This window comes from Mesoplodon densirostris, chromosome X, assembly GCF_025265405.1.
Source record: "Mesoplodon densirostris isolate mMesDen1 chromosome X, mMesDen1 primary haplotype, whole genome shotgun sequence".
Taxonomy (NCBI): Eukaryota; Metazoa; Chordata; class Mammalia; order Artiodactyla; family Ziphiidae; genus Mesoplodon; species Mesoplodon densirostris.
In genome coordinates this window covers 47,928,434-47,945,351 of record NC_082681.1, presented here as the reverse complement: position 1 = coordinate 47,945,351, position 16,918 = coordinate 47,928,434, and the positions used below count along the sequence as shown (strand labels likewise).

General features: G+C 40.2%; 1 protein-coding gene across 3 annotated transcripts; it reads right to left on the bottom strand.

The window, feature by feature from the left end:
- Positions 1 to 2,732: 2,732 nt before the first annotated feature.
- On the bottom strand, positions 2,733 to 15,324 carry MORF4L2 (mortality factor 4 like 2). 3 transcript variants are annotated; one of them, XM_060087171.1, is made up of 4 exons: positions 15,242 to 15,324; positions 12,388 to 12,476; positions 5,643 to 5,746; positions 2,733 to 4,287 (listed from the first exon to the last, which is right to left on the bottom strand). In XM_060087171.1, the coding sequence occupies exon 4, from the start codon at positions 4,261 to 4,263 to the stop codon at positions 3,397 to 3,399; it is 867 nt and encodes a 288-aa protein (XP_059943154.1). In that variant the 5' UTR covers positions 4,264 to 4,287; positions 5,643 to 5,746; positions 12,388 to 12,476; positions 15,242 to 15,324; the 3' UTR covers positions 2,733 to 3,396. The 3 variants fall into 3 exon arrangements, with proteins under 3 accessions (XP_059943154.1, XP_059943153.1, XP_059943155.1); XM_060087170.1 differs by lacking the exon at positions 15,242 to 15,324 and adding an exon at positions 13,903 to 14,010; XM_060087172.1 differs by lacking the exon at positions 15,242 to 15,324 and adding an exon at positions 13,641 to 13,859.
- Between the last annotated feature and the right edge of the window lie 1,594 nt (positions 15,325 to 16,918).

The following is a 16,918-nucleotide window of genomic DNA, read 5'->3' as shown; positions in this document are numbered from 1 at the left end:
TCAGAAGGGAAGCCTTTAGTCATTTAGATGGCTAGATGAAACTACATCACCTGTGTAGTTTAAGAATAGAGAAACTTGCTAAATCAACAGAGATTTGGGTAATAATTTGGATATACTTATTATAATTGCCTTCTTTTTTTTTAATCAGTAGGATAGCCTGGTTTAGGTCCTAATAAAGCACTTTAGGCCTCTCCTGAATATTCCTAAGGTGTTGCTTTTAAAAAATGACACAAGAAGAAATCAGCTAAAATAAAAAGAAACTACCTGCGAACCTACCTGGAAAATACTGAATTATTAGTCATTGAGATATTAACATGTGTATTGTGTTCTTATATTTTTTCTCTCCTCCCATTTTCCACAGAGATCCATGACAGGGAGGTTTATAGCAGAGCTGGAGGTGAAAGCTGCTTGAAGCCAGTGGCTTTTATATTTTGAAAAGGACTATATGCCTTGACAAAATCAAGCATGGTTTCCCTAGATGGGAATGGAGGGCATTTGAAGGCAGCAAGAGAAAAGAGGTCAGGGTTTATGGGTCCTTCCAGTAGCAGAGACATGTTTTTCCATATTAGGCCCCAAGGAAGACTCTGTGGTGGGCTCAGAGAAGCTGGGCACCTAGTCTTACTAAAGATCCCCCTACCCAGAGGGTTGACGGAAGCAGCAGGGACAAGGGATCTGAAGATACCGGGCCAATTCAGTAAAGGAGCACCTCATTCCTAACCAGTGTGGACAGACATCTGATGTCAGTGGGGACGTCTTCAGGCTTTGATGCGACCATAGATTGTTTGTACAAGTGATAAAGATGGGGGATCCTCAATAATAACTGAAGTGGCTATCCCACCAACATGCTACGGTTGGATCTCAGGGTCATATTTATGTTCATTTAGAGGCAATGTGATTTTTAGAAATGTGATGTTTTAAAATGTGATATTTCTAACATGTTCAAGCATGTGAGCTAACATCCATTTGTTTACTAGGCCTCCAGTTCAATGGATAAATGGCCTTGTTAAGAATCCCGCTAGTTGGCCAAGGCCCTAGGTCCCAAAGAGGACATAATAATTCTAAGAATATATGGCAAAGTGTGAACAATGGTTATTTCAGGTATGTGTGTGCTAGAAATCTCATTTGCTCTACCCCCACCACCCACCAATCTACTTTTCCTCCCTGCTGTGTCCCCCAAGCTTACCAATATAAATATATCGTAGGTCTTCTTTGCCCTTTGGTTTCCAATATGGCCAAAGGGAAATACCCAGCAGGAGATAAAAAGCAGGGAAGAGTGAGGTCAGGTACACCACCCCAGCCCCTCTTCCTGGATTCTGCCTTCTTTGAGGTTTCTGTGAGCTAACTGCATCCTGAAGATTCCAGCTGCTGTCAGGTGGCCCTTTCCACACAGCTGTCTACCATTCTAGTAATTCCCCCTCCCCTCCCCCTCCCACTGCTCCTATTTTCTCCCCTCACCCTGCTCCTTCTCTCACCCCTGCTCCCACTCCTCCCCAGCTCCTACTCCATAGTCTCCCACACTCCCTCCTCCCGCTCCCTCCCTCACCCTGTTCTCTCCTCTCCTACTCTTCCCTGTCTAGATGTAGTAACACCCTGTTACAGGCTGAATTGAGTCACCTCCAAATTCATGTTAAAGTCCTACCCCCTTCCCCCCAGTACCTCAGAATGTGACTGTATCTGGAGATAGAGTCTTTATAGAGGTAACTAAGTTAAAATGAGATCATTAGGGTGGGCCCTAATCCAATATGACTGGTCTTATAAGAAAAGATTAGGAGGACACAGGTAGGTACAGAGGAAAAGACCATGTGAAGTCACAGGGAGAAGGCAGCCATCTACAAGTCAAGGAGAGAGGCCTCAGAAGAAACCAACCCTGCCAACACCCTGATCTTAAGACTTCTGGCCTCCAAAACTATGAGAAAATACTTTTTTGTTGTTTAAGTCACCCAGTCTGTGGGTGACTCCTCTGCTGACAACTTGGGGAAAAAATCTCTATTAAACTCAAATCATCCATTTGGGGTCTCATTTATTTCCTGCTGGGATCCTGACGGATCCAGTGGCATTATATGTGATACTTATTCTCATATTTGTTCTTAGTGTATTTTCCAAAATTTCTGCAGTAACCATGGAATATTTTTTCACTAAAGAAGTAAAAAAACACTGTCATGAAGCAAAACTTGGTTTGACTAGGGAATTTTCATGTAAGATGGATTTATAATCATAGGCGTCCAACACCATCCCTCTTCTCCACAGATACCCTACTCTAGGATTCTCAATCTTATGTCCAAGGGATTATAAAAGCAGAGGGAACATGGCATAAATGCTGGAGCTGGGAAAGCTGCCATCCTTGGCCCCAAATCTGCAAGTATTTCTGATACAATACTGAAGGTGGCTGCCCATGCTTCCCCCGGTGGGAAAGAGCAAAGGTCTGCATAAGTATAAGGGGCCGTTATAGTACCCATTAAATATCCTATTATACCAGCCCAACTCACAGAGGCAAGGAACATGGGAGCAAAAGTGGCTCTTACAAGCAGCACTACGAAGCAATCCCACCCTGAGAAGCCACACAGAGGGGGAAAAAAGGGAGACTGTCCCCGGGCAGGGTACACACCTTGTTGCCCCACCCAATAAAAGGAATTCTTTCACTAGGGGTCAGAACTCTCTCCTTTAATACCACCTAGATCTTTCCTGAGCCTGCCGACTTCTCAGCCTCAGTAACATTAAAGGCACACTGCAAATTTCTTGCTTTGAAATTTAGAAACAAATTTTATTTAAGATCTGAAATACAATTCCTAAAATATCAACTTCTCCAGAAAACCGTGGCTACACAATAATGCATTGCCTCTATCATGTTAGAACGTGCATTAGACTCAAATACAAAAACCATGAAACAAACCACCATCCTTCAACAATTTGAGCAAAGATAGAATGCCTAAGGAACAACATAGATGGACTTGCAGAGGATGGGCTGTTTTACTTCAAGCACCATAAAAAAAAAGAGCACAAATGCATGGGTTTTCGGGTATATACATTAAGTTGAACCTTTGGCACTAGGAATCAGGGCATTTTTTTCACGTAGCATTAACACATATTAGAAAACTGTGTAGTGTCAAAGGGATAGAACCACCAGCATTCAAGCAATGTTGTCAACTAGGCAATAAAATGTTCTACTGAATGTTTCTTCTTTGTCTAATTACTGCGTACACTGGTAGCAACTTTGAAATGAGAAAAGGAGCTTGTACTCCTTTTATTTTCTGTTTAGAACAAAACAGAAAACAAAATGAAACATAAGCCCTGTTATACATTAACAATTTGAAAGAACATCAATTATACAAGAAAAAGACTAAGAACAAAAAGAGTGTTTACAGATACCAGACATAACAGTGAGTGGTCAGTAGACCCTCACAGGGCTTTGCGGTGGTACTCGGCGGAAGCCACTTTATAATCACTGGCAGTAAAGAGAGACGCAGCATTCTTTGCCAGATATTTTAGGAAATCATGCAAATAGCCCAACAATAATGCAAGGCTCTTCTCATCAAGGGGCGTGTATGCCAACATCGCTCCAATTCTTACAAATAATCTCAGTAGGTGTGGCGCCCCATAAACCTGGGACATCGGTGCCTCAGGGTGAGCCAAGAGGATTTCGGCATACTGGGGCCTCTCAAATTTGTAGAGCAGCTGAGTGCCCAACATCACATTGAAATACTCTTTGATTCCTGCCACAACTTCATTAACTGCATACTCCTTATTATCAACATTTCCCTGCGATTTCTTGCAATTAGCATACTCTTCCAGAATGGCATCTACATTTTTCTTAGCAGGGAGTTGAAACAGCTGCTTCTGCCTGGTAACTAAGTCCCAGTCCTCAACAAGCCATGGTTTTAATTCTTCTGGAATCTTCACTTTAACTTCCATTCTATTCTTAAATGCCTCCTCACTTTCAACGGTGGGGTCTGCCCGGGCCCTTTTCTTCCGAGGTGGCTGAGGTGCTTCGCTGGTGCTGCCACCATCTCCGTTCCCAGGGGTCTTCTGTTTGTTCTTTCTTGTCTTCCTCACGGACCCTGAAGGGGGGTTCTCTGCAGAGCGACCCCCCCATCTGCCTGGTAGTGCTGCTTCCAGATTCTTCTGCTGGGGACCAGCTGTCTTCTTTCCCGAGGAGGCCCCTCTCATCTTACTTCTCTGCATGTTGCTTCTAGTTGGTTTTTTGAAGTTGTCTTCGTCTGCAGATTGTTGTCCACGAGTTTGAGAACCCTGCTTTCTGGAACTCATTCAACCCTGTTTTTATTCCAACCACTGTAATATATAAAGTATTTTACTTGGTTGTTTTCTATGGCGACCTTTAACACACCGTGCTTCCTAAAAACCTATCAAAGCACAACACACGCTACTTACTATCTTGGAATGTGGATTTCAAATCCTATTTCAGGGCCAACCAATTAACTGTAAGTGACTTTACTACCTCTCCTCTCTCTTTGATCCTCACTACCACCCACCCACTACTCTCAGCCCACCCAATCACTCATCAGACCTGCCCATAAATTAGCTTTTCAATGCCGCTCAAAAGACAGGAATATAATTTTAGCGAAAGAATGAATTAAACTACAAAAGGCAGTGGAACTGAAACTCAAGACTTCTGAACAGGAAAATGACAAGATGAAAGAAACGAGAAAGATTAACTTAGGTGGCTGGAGGCAAAATGAGTAACAGCAAAGGTTTTTCTGTAAGTCCAGTAGGCCTGAACTAAGCTGATGACAGAGTCAAGAGAAACTGAATATAGAACTTGGTAAATGAAGGAGAGGGACGAGTCAAAGGTGCCTCCACAGTTTTAAGCCTGAGTAATTAATGAATTAATAAAAGCACTAATTTTTAATGGTTAGTTTGGAATCAGCAATAAAATAATAGGAAATAGGGTAATTCATCCATTCAGTTAGTCATCATACATTACTGCTTATCTGCTTCTGGACATGTACTATGCTAGGTGCTAGGGGTTCGAATATCTAAAGTGACAATTATAAAACAACAAGGTTAGTCAAGTGATAATTATAGGCACAGAATATTTTCGGAGCAAACAAGAAATGCTACTGAACACCACTTTCAGCAATAGCTTGTTGGAGGAGATAATAAATTGGTGAGGGATAAAGTCAGTGATGACTCCCAGGGTTTTGAGAATGGGTGATTAGGTCACAGTATTATCACCAAATGAGACTGCATCTAGAGGAGGAGGAAATGGATTAGAGAGGAAAGTTCAGTACTAGATGTAGTAAGTATGAGGTATGAAGTTAAACAAATGACTTTAAAGCTTAGGTGAGAGGTCAAAACCAGAAATGGAGATTTGAGAGTAATCATCATATAGCTGGTAGTAGAAGAAAAACTGAACCAAGTACAGAATTCTGCAAAAACCTAAGAAACAATGGTATTTAAGGGGTGAGGAGAGAGAGAGAGAGAGAACAAATAAAACAAAAAGGTCAGAGCAGCCATATGAGAATTAGAAGAATGTTATTTTGGAAGCCAAAGTAGTTGAGAGTTTCAAGAAGGAAAAGAGATAATCTACACTGTAAAATGCAGCAGAGAGGGTTCGTGAGATAAAGATGAAAAAACAGTGTTGTGATTCTTATGGTATGACAGATTAAACAAGTCCTTTGACTTACGTAATCCTCTTCCTTCTTTCCCTTCCAAAAACTCCTAGTGTTTTCCCAGATGGAATCTTACAGATCTTCTGGGATGTCTGGAGAGATGAGGTGGGAGACACAACCTAGAAAGGAAAGCAGACATCAGCAATGAAGATAAACTTTTCTGAAATACTGGGAAAAAATCTAATTTAAAAACATGTGGTTTACAATTGTGATATCAAGGAAAATACATGAGTTCTGCTGTTAGACATACTTCTACTTCAATAAGGCTCTGCCATTTATGGGTTGTGAGGCTCTGGGCAAGATACGTAAGCTCTCTTAGCCTGTTTTTTCATCTATGGAATGTAGCAAATTACCCCTAGCCTTCACAGGTTCTTGTTAAGAATTTCATAAATACGATGTGGCTGAAAAGCTAGCATGGTACCTTGCAGGAATACCTGCATATGTGAACATGGATACAAGGATGTTCACTGCAGTGGTGTTTGTAATACTGAAGAACTGGAAACAAATATTCTTCAACAGGGAAATGGTAATAGAAATTATTATGTATGCACACCATGGAAGAACATTCAAATGAATTAAACAGAGATCCATGTACTGACATGGAAAGATGTTCAATTATACACTATTAGGTAAATAAGCAAGTTGCATAATAATGTGTACAAGAGGATCCCACAGATAGCACAAGTGGAGAAATAACAATATTTTTGACAGTTTTTATGAACAGTGAGGTCCAATTTCTATGTTTTAAACTGATGTGTATAAAAATACATAGGAAAGTTGGGAATTCCCTGGTGGTCCAGTGGTTAAGACTCTGTGCTTCCAATGCAGGGGGCCTGGGTTCGATCCCTGGTCAGTGAACTAGATCCCACATGCCGCAACTAAGAGCCTGCATGTCACAACGAAAAGGATGCCGCACGCTGCGACTAAGACCCAGTGCAGCCAAATAAACAAATAAATATTAAAAAAAATACACAGGAAAGTAACTAGATGAATAAACACCACACCATTAAAGCCAGGGTAACCTCGGGAAAAGAACGAGATATGATGGTGGGCAAGCCTTAAACCAGGTTTCTCTGGTAACAATTTTAACCCACAGAAAAAAAAGCCCTTTTGCCAATTGCTAGCCCCTAAGATTATGTGGGCAGGTGTCAGGGAATCCCTGAAGAGGAAATGAGGTGAGAAATGCCAGAAAACTAGAGCTGTGAATCAGGGAAGCCAGTTATTGGCAAGAGAGGCCTGGGTTCTATCACTAAGCAAATGATATCCTCTGACAGAACACAAAGCTCTCAGCAGAAATCAGAACAAAGGTGCTCCTCAGAGAGCATCAAGATCTGTGAATATAGACACTGACCATGTGGGAATCAGAAACTTTCTGGCTGAGAGGGATATATAGACACATCCTGTGAAGGATCAGAGAGTGGCCGGTGTTTCATGGCATTATATTGTAAGCTACCAAGCTTACAAAGTGTTTCTAAAAAAAATTTATTGTGACTGGGACAGAGGGGACACAGTATGTGAGGATATCAGAGAATTAAGTTATATCGGTGAAATCCAGAAAACCTACGTGGGGGCTAATAATGGGCAGACCTTCCACAAAACAGGGGTATAGTTAAAATAGCAACTAAAGAAAGCAGGATGACCCAGTGCCAGCCAGACTGTAAAACACACAGAAGTAGAGCCAGGCTGCATAGGAACTCTTTTGGAAGCCACACTGGTCATCAGCAATTCCTTAGTGAGGAACTTGAGAATGATCCCTGAACCTACTGTATGTCCTTGGCATTGATTACATATATTTATGCACAAGAAAATTACAACAAGGAATTCTACCTGGCTCTCATTAAGTGGGTGAGTTTCATCTTTCTCTACAAATTATATTTTTCATATAAAGTCCCAAGTTGAATGAAATACCTGACATGGTACAGAAAAATACCCACACGAATCAAGATTTTTGCCCAGACTGAATAAAGCCAGGGAAACAGCCCGAGAATTGTCTCAGTACCTTTATTTTCATCTGAGTATCCTACAGATCAAGCAACTATTACTACCTGGAGTAGGAAGCCAAATATCAAACGGAGGGAAGACCCATCCTTTTGATGTCTGGCTCCTACTTGTAATACAAATTTATGGAGTTTCATTAGGGTCACTATAGTTTGTACCTCCCTTCCTAGAAGCTTACATTACTCCATGGCTTGCTGGCAGACGTGCTGTGCATATTCATTAAAAACGTTAGCACTATATATTGCTTTGAGCTGTTTTAAACTTCAAATCTGCCAGTTTTTGACTTTATTAACATCGTTTACTGGCTTTGTATACCCACTCTTAACTCCAATCATGCTTCCTCCCTTCATCTCCCTCATCTAAATATCACGAAAGTCCCATTTCCTCTAGCCCACCTTTCACTCCCATTGCCAGCATCATATGAAGCCGTTAGTACTCCACAGCTTAGTATTTAAATGTTTCACGTGTTAGTTTTGCTTATGGAACTACATCATTAACCTCCATTTGCCATAGGCCTCGTGTAATATGTATCTTGTGCTTTTTGCAGTAGCACTTAGGTCCCTGGTGGGTATGGTATACATAAGTGAATCAGTGAGGAGGTGATTCAACACATGGGGAAAATGGAAGCACAAATTAGGGACGACAGTCATCAAATATTTTTCCACTTGTTCCCTACAGGTCAGCTCTAGGGTATGCCAAGATATTGAGAAAACACATCCGTATGTTTGCCTTAGTTTTCTATCTTCAATTTCTGTGTAAATACTCGGAGGTAACCTCATCCTGGTATTAAATCAGATTTTCACTTAAAAAAACTTGCTATTACAACGGATCATTTCCCCATGTTAGTAAGGTTATAATATGCATACATCTTGAGAGCTGTAGGAGATCCACCAAATGGGCATACTTTAATTTACTTAACCACCCCCTTTCTGGAAAGTGACCCTCCCCCTCAATCTATCCTGTATGTAAAATATCTTTTGCCCTCATTATTAAGATTCCCAGATGCAGATTTAGTAGGTTAAGAGGTAATATGTTGCCAAATTACTTTCCCCACAAGTGGTACCAATTTTCAACCTCACAACTCTGGTCGGCACCGGCTATCCAGCACTGTAAATCTTATAAGGAAAATGGGTGTATCTACTCAGCTTGTATTTTTTACTAGTGGTTTTGACATTTAAAAAATGTGTTTCCTGGCCAGTTATATTTTACTTGTCCTCTGCCCATTCATTTTGAGTTTGTTCTTAATGAGTTTAACATTTACAGTTGTTTATCAATTGTCATATTGGGCAAATATTTCCCCTAGTTTAGTGTCTGATAAGATTAAGATTTGTATGATAAAATATGTGGTTTTTCCTTCCATTAAGCTTAAAAGATTAAGATGACATTTTGATGGATTTGTTTATATTTTAATTCCTTAATCCACCCAGAAATTATTTAAATTGTGAACTGAAAATCTATATTCCTCCCGCCCGAGTAATTAATTTTGTGGTAGTATTTGAGTAATAGTTCCTTTACGTAATTATAAATAGCAGAATATATAAAGATGTGGGCATTCTCCCCTTACCACCTCCCCTCCCCACCTCAATCCCAGAATGAGTGTGTATGCTTTCAAATCTTTTTATGTACACATTCACACAAAAACCTACCTTTAAAACTAAATGTCTGTTCATATTGTGAATATGTATCATGCATTTACTTGATTTGTCTTGACAAATGAGATACATATTGCTCCCCACCTTTTCTCACTTTATCATGGCCATCTATATCCACACATACCTAGCTCATTCTTTGTAATATCGGCCATCATTCTATAATCTCCACATGATGTAATTTAACTAGCCCCATATAAATGAACATTTAGGTTGTTTCCAATACTTCATTACTATAGAAATGCTGTAACAGACATCAGTGTACAGACATATTAGCATGTTAGGTAAGTATTCAGGACATTCTCAGCAGTGGAACTGAGCAAAGGATCTGCTTATTTACAACTTTGATGACATAGAGGCAAATTAATTTGTAAAGAGCTGTTTTAATTTGTACTCCCAGCAAAAATGTTAAAGTTCATTCACCCACACCTTCAGCAACACTGGATAAACATCTTTTTGGGAAAAAAAATTGGGGGTCCAATCTAGTATGCAGTAAGATATTTTTATTTGCGTTTGTGTGATATTGAGCATATCTTCAGACATTCATATGTATCTTTTTCTTATGTAAATATTTTGTCCTCCTTTCTACTAGGTTGTTTTGCCTCTTTTATTGACTTCTAATAATTAAATACTAAGGTTTTTTGGTATGTTGGAAATATTTTTTCCAAACTGTCATTTTTCTTCTAAGTGGGTCTCTCTCTGTGTATAAGAAACACAGATGTGTCAACAACCTTTTCCTTTGTGAACTTTGGCATGTCATGCTGGGAGAAAATGCTCCCAAATCAATATTCTAAATGACTTCCTATATTATTTCTCAGTATTTTTATAGTTTCTTCCAAATATGCAGCTAATTTTTCCTAGTATTAATTATTAGAGCCTATCCTTTCCCCACTGATTTGAATTGCTGATTTATAACATTCTAAATTCCTAGAGTTCTATGGGTCTTTTAAGGTACTCTCTTCCCAATGATTTTTGATTATTCAATTTTTAAAGGTATCACTGTTTCTAGGTCATCTGTCCTGTCACAGTGATGTCTGTTCTCACACCAGTATCAACACTGGTTTTATCATCATAGTTTAAAGATATAAATATTGCCCTGGGATAACACTTATAAATGGGTTCCAAGGATGTGTGATGCAGTATAATTTGAAACAGCAAAATACTGGAGTCAACCTAGAGGACTATCAATAGTGCTTTGGCAAAACAAAATGTGGTTTATCCATTACATGGACTATAATGCTAGTTAAAGGAATGCCACTGTGAATGGAATCAGAACTCTATGAATGGACGTGAAGACATCCAAGACAATTTGTTGAATAAAAATAGCAAGTTGCAAAACAATACCTATAATGTGACACCATATTTATGTAAAAGAAAACACAAAACAATATTTTATATGTATCCATATACATTTTTTAAACAGGTACATAATTAGAGATCTCAAAGGAAATAGAACTGATAATAGTGGTTAACTCTGGGGAGAGTAAGAGAATTGGAGGTATGAGAAAAGGAAACCTGGGCCTACTCTGTAATACTTTAGCTTTTTACATTACAAGGAGACTGATTCACATGATCAATTATGTGACTAAAGATTTATATTAAAATACACAAATTTAAAATTCATAATGATTTTCTGATGTATTCTTATCCATGGTTCTAACACACAGCTAGACTTTTCAGTTAATTATCATTGTATGTCGTATACTTTGTAGGCATTCCATTTGAACTGGTTTCCTTCCCCCCTTCTAGGTTCTGCCCATCCTCAGAGGCCCTGGTCAAGGTCCTTTTCCTCCCTGAGGCTTTCTCCATTTCAGGCTACCTTGACCCTTGTCTTCTCTAAGCTGCTACTGGCCTAAGAGTACACCTCCCTCCCTTTCACCTTTAATCATTCTCCAAATGGCCTCCCGTAAAGGGGTTCTGTGCCTACCCATCTGTTGCATCTTTCCCACCAGGGAAGTGCCCTTCTCTGCAACCTATCTTTCAGAAGAAAAAAGAGTAAAAAGGAAAATATCGTGACTCCATGGGAAAATAAAGCTGTCAAGAGACTGAAAAGCCTTCCTTCATCTCCTCATGCAAGTGATGGGCCATTCAGGAATACAGATTCCAAATGCTGACATTTTTGTGCATGAATGTGTCACAAGTGAGTGTGAACAATATCTCCAACAGTTGGAATAAACCTTTAAATGCATATACACCATGTCAGTTACATTTACATAAATTCTGGATCTTGGAACACTTCCTTTATGTTTAACAGATATTTTTTGAGTCTGAGACAAAAGAGGAATGATATAAAAGCTGTTAGCAGACTGAATATGGTTATGATTTGCTAGTTAAAATTATAGCTCCTGGAAATTCCCTTATAAATAAATATGATCAACATACTCAATATCTTTCTAGATTGTTAGGGTAAGTCAGAAGTTATAATTTCAGAATTCAGTTCTAGTAGTAACTGCTGCTTCTGGAAAATCAGGAGAGAAACCAACAGTATTATTAGTATTATTTTTTACAACTCCAAAAAGGTATCCACTGCTTTTATTAACATGTGTGTGCACATGTGCATGTGTGTGTAAAACAGGATGAAGCAGAAGGACTAAGAGTCATATTACTAAATCAAACACTTATATGTGCCAAACAATGTCCTGTAATTTTACATATAATTCCCTCAACAATCCGATGAAGTAGGAACTGTTATTATCTTTATTTTACATATGAGGAAATTTGGAGACAAAGCTAGTAAGTATCTTGCCCAGGATCACACAGGAAGTGGCAGAGTCAGGATTTATATTCAGGAAGTCAGTATTTGCTCTTAACCACTAAATTATGTTGCATATGGGATGCCACAAATTTAAAAAAAAAGGACGTATGGAGCTAACTATAGGGGATCAATTACAGTATCTTTTATCAAGGAATGTAAAACTATACAGCCCTCTGTTGTTTAGGCACTTTCTATACTGGAAGCAAAAATAGACTTAGTTCCATCCTTCCTTCCTTAGAATGTAGAGTGCTTTCCTAGACAGGCGCTTATTAATCCTCAAAATATTCCTGGACAGTTAGGAAGGTTATGTGGAATTATCTTGTTTGCAAACTGAGGCCAGGAGAAGGGAGTCACTTACCCAAGATTCTTTAATCAGGGATGTTCTGCAATCAGGATCAGATCTTCTGATCCTCACTATTCAGCAAACTTAGTTTCTCTGATGGTAGCCTAGAAGGTCAAACAAGGGGACAGGAAAGGACATAAAATAAAAAGATATGAGACGAACGTTTTCTTTTCCATCAATGCGTTTTATCACACACAAAGGACACCAAAGCTGATAAATAATGTACAAGTGTTTTTTTTTCCTTTCTTGTGGTTACATTTTCAAATTTACCTTATTGTACATTTACCTTGATTTTTGATAAAGTAATTTGTTTTTGTTTTTTTTAAAGTACTTTTTATCAAGGATAATTTCAAATGGATAAAAAGGTAGGGGGAATAATAGTATAAACCTATGCGAATGTATAATCCAGCTTCAACAATTACCAACTGAAGGCCATCTTGTTTTATCTATAACCCCACCCACTGCTCCCCCCCACTCCGTTTTTTTCAAGCTCACTGAAGAGCTGACTTTCTGTATTTTATTATGGAAAATTTCAAACATATACCAAGGTAGACAGAATAATATAAGGAATCCCATATGGCCATCACTCAGCTTAAACGATTAACTTAGGGCCAATTTTGTTTCATCTATACCCCTCCCCACTTCCCCCTACCGCTGAGCTTATTTTGAAGCAAATCCTAGGTATCAACGTATTTTGAAGCCAATCCGAGACATTTTATTATTTAATCCATATTTTCGTATATTATCTCTACAAGCTAAAGACAATTTGAAAACATAACCACAATACCATTACAACGTCTAAAACATCGTCATTAATTCCTTAAAAAACATCAAATATCGAATCCGTCTTCAAAATTTCCCGATGCGTGTTAAACATTTTTTTTTTATAGTTGGTGTGTCCGAATCAGGATCCAAACAAGGCCTACTCCTCGCATGCGGTTCACCTCCAGCTCGCTCTCATTCTCCATCTCTCCCCACCCCCACGCCGCTTTTTTTTTTTAAACTTTTCAATATGGAAAATTCCAATCCCCACTATTTTGAGGTAATTCCCAAATAAATTATTTCATCGGTAAAGACTGATACGTCTCTCTTATATCTCGAATTTCTTCTAGGGAAGGGAGTGATGAGCAGGAAAAGCACTGTAATGAACGACTTTACATAATTTTATGTTTTTTCTCATTCTATTACCCGGGTTTTTCTCTCCACAATAATAGCTAATATCTTCCGGAGCCAGGCTTCGTATTAAGTAATTATACGTACTACATTACCTCGCTTTCGTATATTACACGCACTAATATACAGCACACGCCTCGGAGGCACACGTCTCTGAGGTAGATACTATTATTATCACCACTTTACAAACATGGAAACCGAGACGCAGAAAGAACAGCAGCCAGCCCAAGCTGGGCGTTGGCGAGTAGGAATTTGAATCTAGCTCTGCCAGACTGTAAAGCCATTAGTTAATCTTGTCTATATACGCGACGATAAGAGGAAATCGTCAACCCTTTCTCCCCACCCCCACCCCGAAACCTGAAACGAGAATCCAGCTCTTTCCAGCAGCCGACGTGTGATCACTGCCGACCCTCCAACCGCCATAGTAAAGCCAGGTTTCTCTGGCAACTGATATCCATAGGCAGACACGTCACCCTGGAGGCGGGTTTATGTCCTCCAGCCAGTCACAATAGAACATTCTAAGTTTTAGAATGTTCTATAACCAAATGATTGGACGAAGCCTACCACGTCAACAGTGACACTTCGCCGCAGTAAAGGCGGGTGCTAGCAGCCTGCTTCTTCACGGTTAAGGCTTGAAGCAAACCAATAACCTTCCTCCTTTAGTGGGGGCTCTGGCCAATGATGTTCGCCCTCTTAGGTTCTTAGCCCGCCCTCCAAAAGCGCGACAGGAGTTGGGTCATAAGTCTATAGGGCAGGGTGTTCACGTGGCCTACTTTCACGACCCAGAGTTCCCCAGACCAGAGGTTTTTTTTTTTTTTTTTTTTTTTTTTCCCCCTGCAGGGAGGCATTATGGGTTTTTTTTTTTTCCACTGGGAAAGGAAGTGTCTACGTGGCCTGCGGAAACAGGATGGGCGGAAATGAGCTAACGTTCCCGCGAGTGGGGAAGCGCTAGGTCAAATCTGGGGCCACGCCCCCGAACCTGTTGCACAACTCTTGGAGGAAAAAAAAATAAGGTAGAGTGGGGGTTTTGATGTGTGTGCGAGTTGGGGTGCGGGGAGGCGCTGCGGGCGCGCAGTGTCAGGGCGTCTGCGCGCAGGCGAGCCCACGTGGCCTTGGTGTTGGCGTGTGCGTGAACGCCAGGCCTCGTGGCGCTGGAGGGAGCTGGTGTGCGCAGGCGTGCGCCCCTAGCGTTGGGGCCGGTGTGTGTCCCGAAGCGGGTGCATGTGCGTGTGTGCGCGCGTAGGTGCGCGCGCTCTACGGATCATTTTCTACTTTTGTGTATGTTTGAAAATTATTCTCAGGAAAAGGAAAATTAAGTAATTAAGGCAAGGCGACCGTAAGTGAGATACAGGGTCTTAGCTAGAAATATTTTGGTGTCCCCTATCGATTTAATTTTAGGCCCTAAAAATACACTTTCTTCCCACGTCTTTCTCCACGTCAAAATCCTGTTCTAAACCGTAGCCCTCCAGCGGTGAAGAGCGAAACCCTCCCATTCTCACATTAGCAATTCCAAGAAGCAGCTTCTTTGCTGTTCCCTAATAGCCTCCCCCCCCAACCCCCGCTCCCTCCGCCTCCCCTCTCCAAGTTGCTTCCAATTCTCCTGGCACAAACAATTTTCTGCTGAGAATATCTATATACGACAGACTTCCCCTCCACCGGGGACTCCGCATTTCTGTGGGGGCTGAGGTTCTCCTACCTTTTTGTCCTGATCTCCAGGCAGAGTGCTCTTCAGGCAAGTACGCACTCTTAATTTTCCAGAAAGTTCTCTGGGTGAGGTTTATACCTTTTGAGTTTGCCACTAGATGCCGCCAAATTCCAGCAAAGGATTGGCTGTTTGGTCCCTGGAATTATGGGATCCCCCCTTTTCTGATTTGTTGAACTCTCCAATCTATAGAGATCATATATATCTTTCATTGCTAGGGAAAAATCAAATTAACTTCTGTTACTAGCCCTACAAGGCAGGGGACTATGGCCCTTGATTCAAATGTTTTACCTCATTTCTTTCCTTCTTTCCTCCTTAAAAAAAATCATCCCCCCATCTCTCTCTTCTTTCCTACTTGCCTTTTGCGGGTGGGGGGGGGTCAGAAATGATAAATGACCCCAGGCACTCATGCTGATGAGATTCTAACCCTTTCTGTGGCGTTAAGATCTTCTCTTCAAATGCCGCCCCCTACAAAAGGAAAATATAGATGGCTGTTTTGTCAGTAAAGACGTTTCTCTTTATTGGACTTGGACCCTGGTATTGAAAACTGATCTTTTTACTTTTGAAATTTCGATTAGATATGTGTGTTTTCACCCTGTTTTCTGTAGTGGTCCTGTAAAACTATTATGTTTTAGGAGTCAGAGGCCTAATTTTAAACCCCATTCCACACTTACTAGTTCTGAGAACCTGGGATTAATGTTCTGTGATCCTCAGTTTTTTTCATGCTTTCTATATTTTAGATGCTGTGTCATATCATTCACATGGATATTCTTTTATTCTTCACAAAATCCTTATTAGATGCATACTAATAAATGAATGTCAAACAACAAAAGTTATACCTCTTTCAGTTATAGATCTTACACATGTGTGCATGCATGCACGTGTGTGCTCATGAACACACACACACAAGCACACACCCGGAAAGGGCAGGATTTAGAGCAGAAGTTCTCAAAGTGTTTCCCAGACACACCAATAACATCATTATCACCTTTTGGGAAGTTGTCAGAAATTTAGATTCTCACCTCCAACCTAACTAATCAGAAATTCTAGGAGTAGGTAGGGTTTGGCTATCTGTTACAACAAACTGTTCTGGTGATCCCAATGTACACTGAAGTTAAAAGCACTGCTTTGGAGGGCAGAAATACAATGCTTATTTTTGTACACTCCACTAGAGGGTACTACAGAATATAAAGCAAAATAATAAATGCTGTATATGTTTTATTGAGACACGCGTGTTATCTGTCCTGTTTTATAGATTAAAAACTATTGTGAAGAGGTGCCTATTATTTTCTCAGTGCATACAAAAGTTTGGGAACCAGAATTGAACTTTACCTGTCCTTCGAGCCCAAGCCTTTGACAGCACTATGTTGTTCAGCCACAGTAGCTTGTCTTTCTGGGCCTCAAAATGCATCACCGACACCTTGTTCCCTGCCTTGGCTAACGTTGACTAGAGCATCAAGAAGAGGGCAGGGAAGCAAACCAAATAAATGGAAGTATTTTGATGATTTCATACATTCCCTCATATCCATTCTATAATAAAGTATCACATGAAAGCTCATAAGTGTTTCCTTTCTTGCTTTTATATATCCCAAGTGCTCTCTACCCTACAGTTATCTTTTTTAGTTTATGTCTAAACCTCTTCTATGTGTGGGGGAGGAAAAAGGATGGTGA

Bases quoted from the DNA above. Each gene is read 5' to 3' on its own strand.
- MORF4L2 (XM_060087171.1), bottom strand. From the start codon at position 4,263: ATGAGTTCCAGAAAGCAGGGTTCTCAAACTCGTGGACAACAATCTGCA.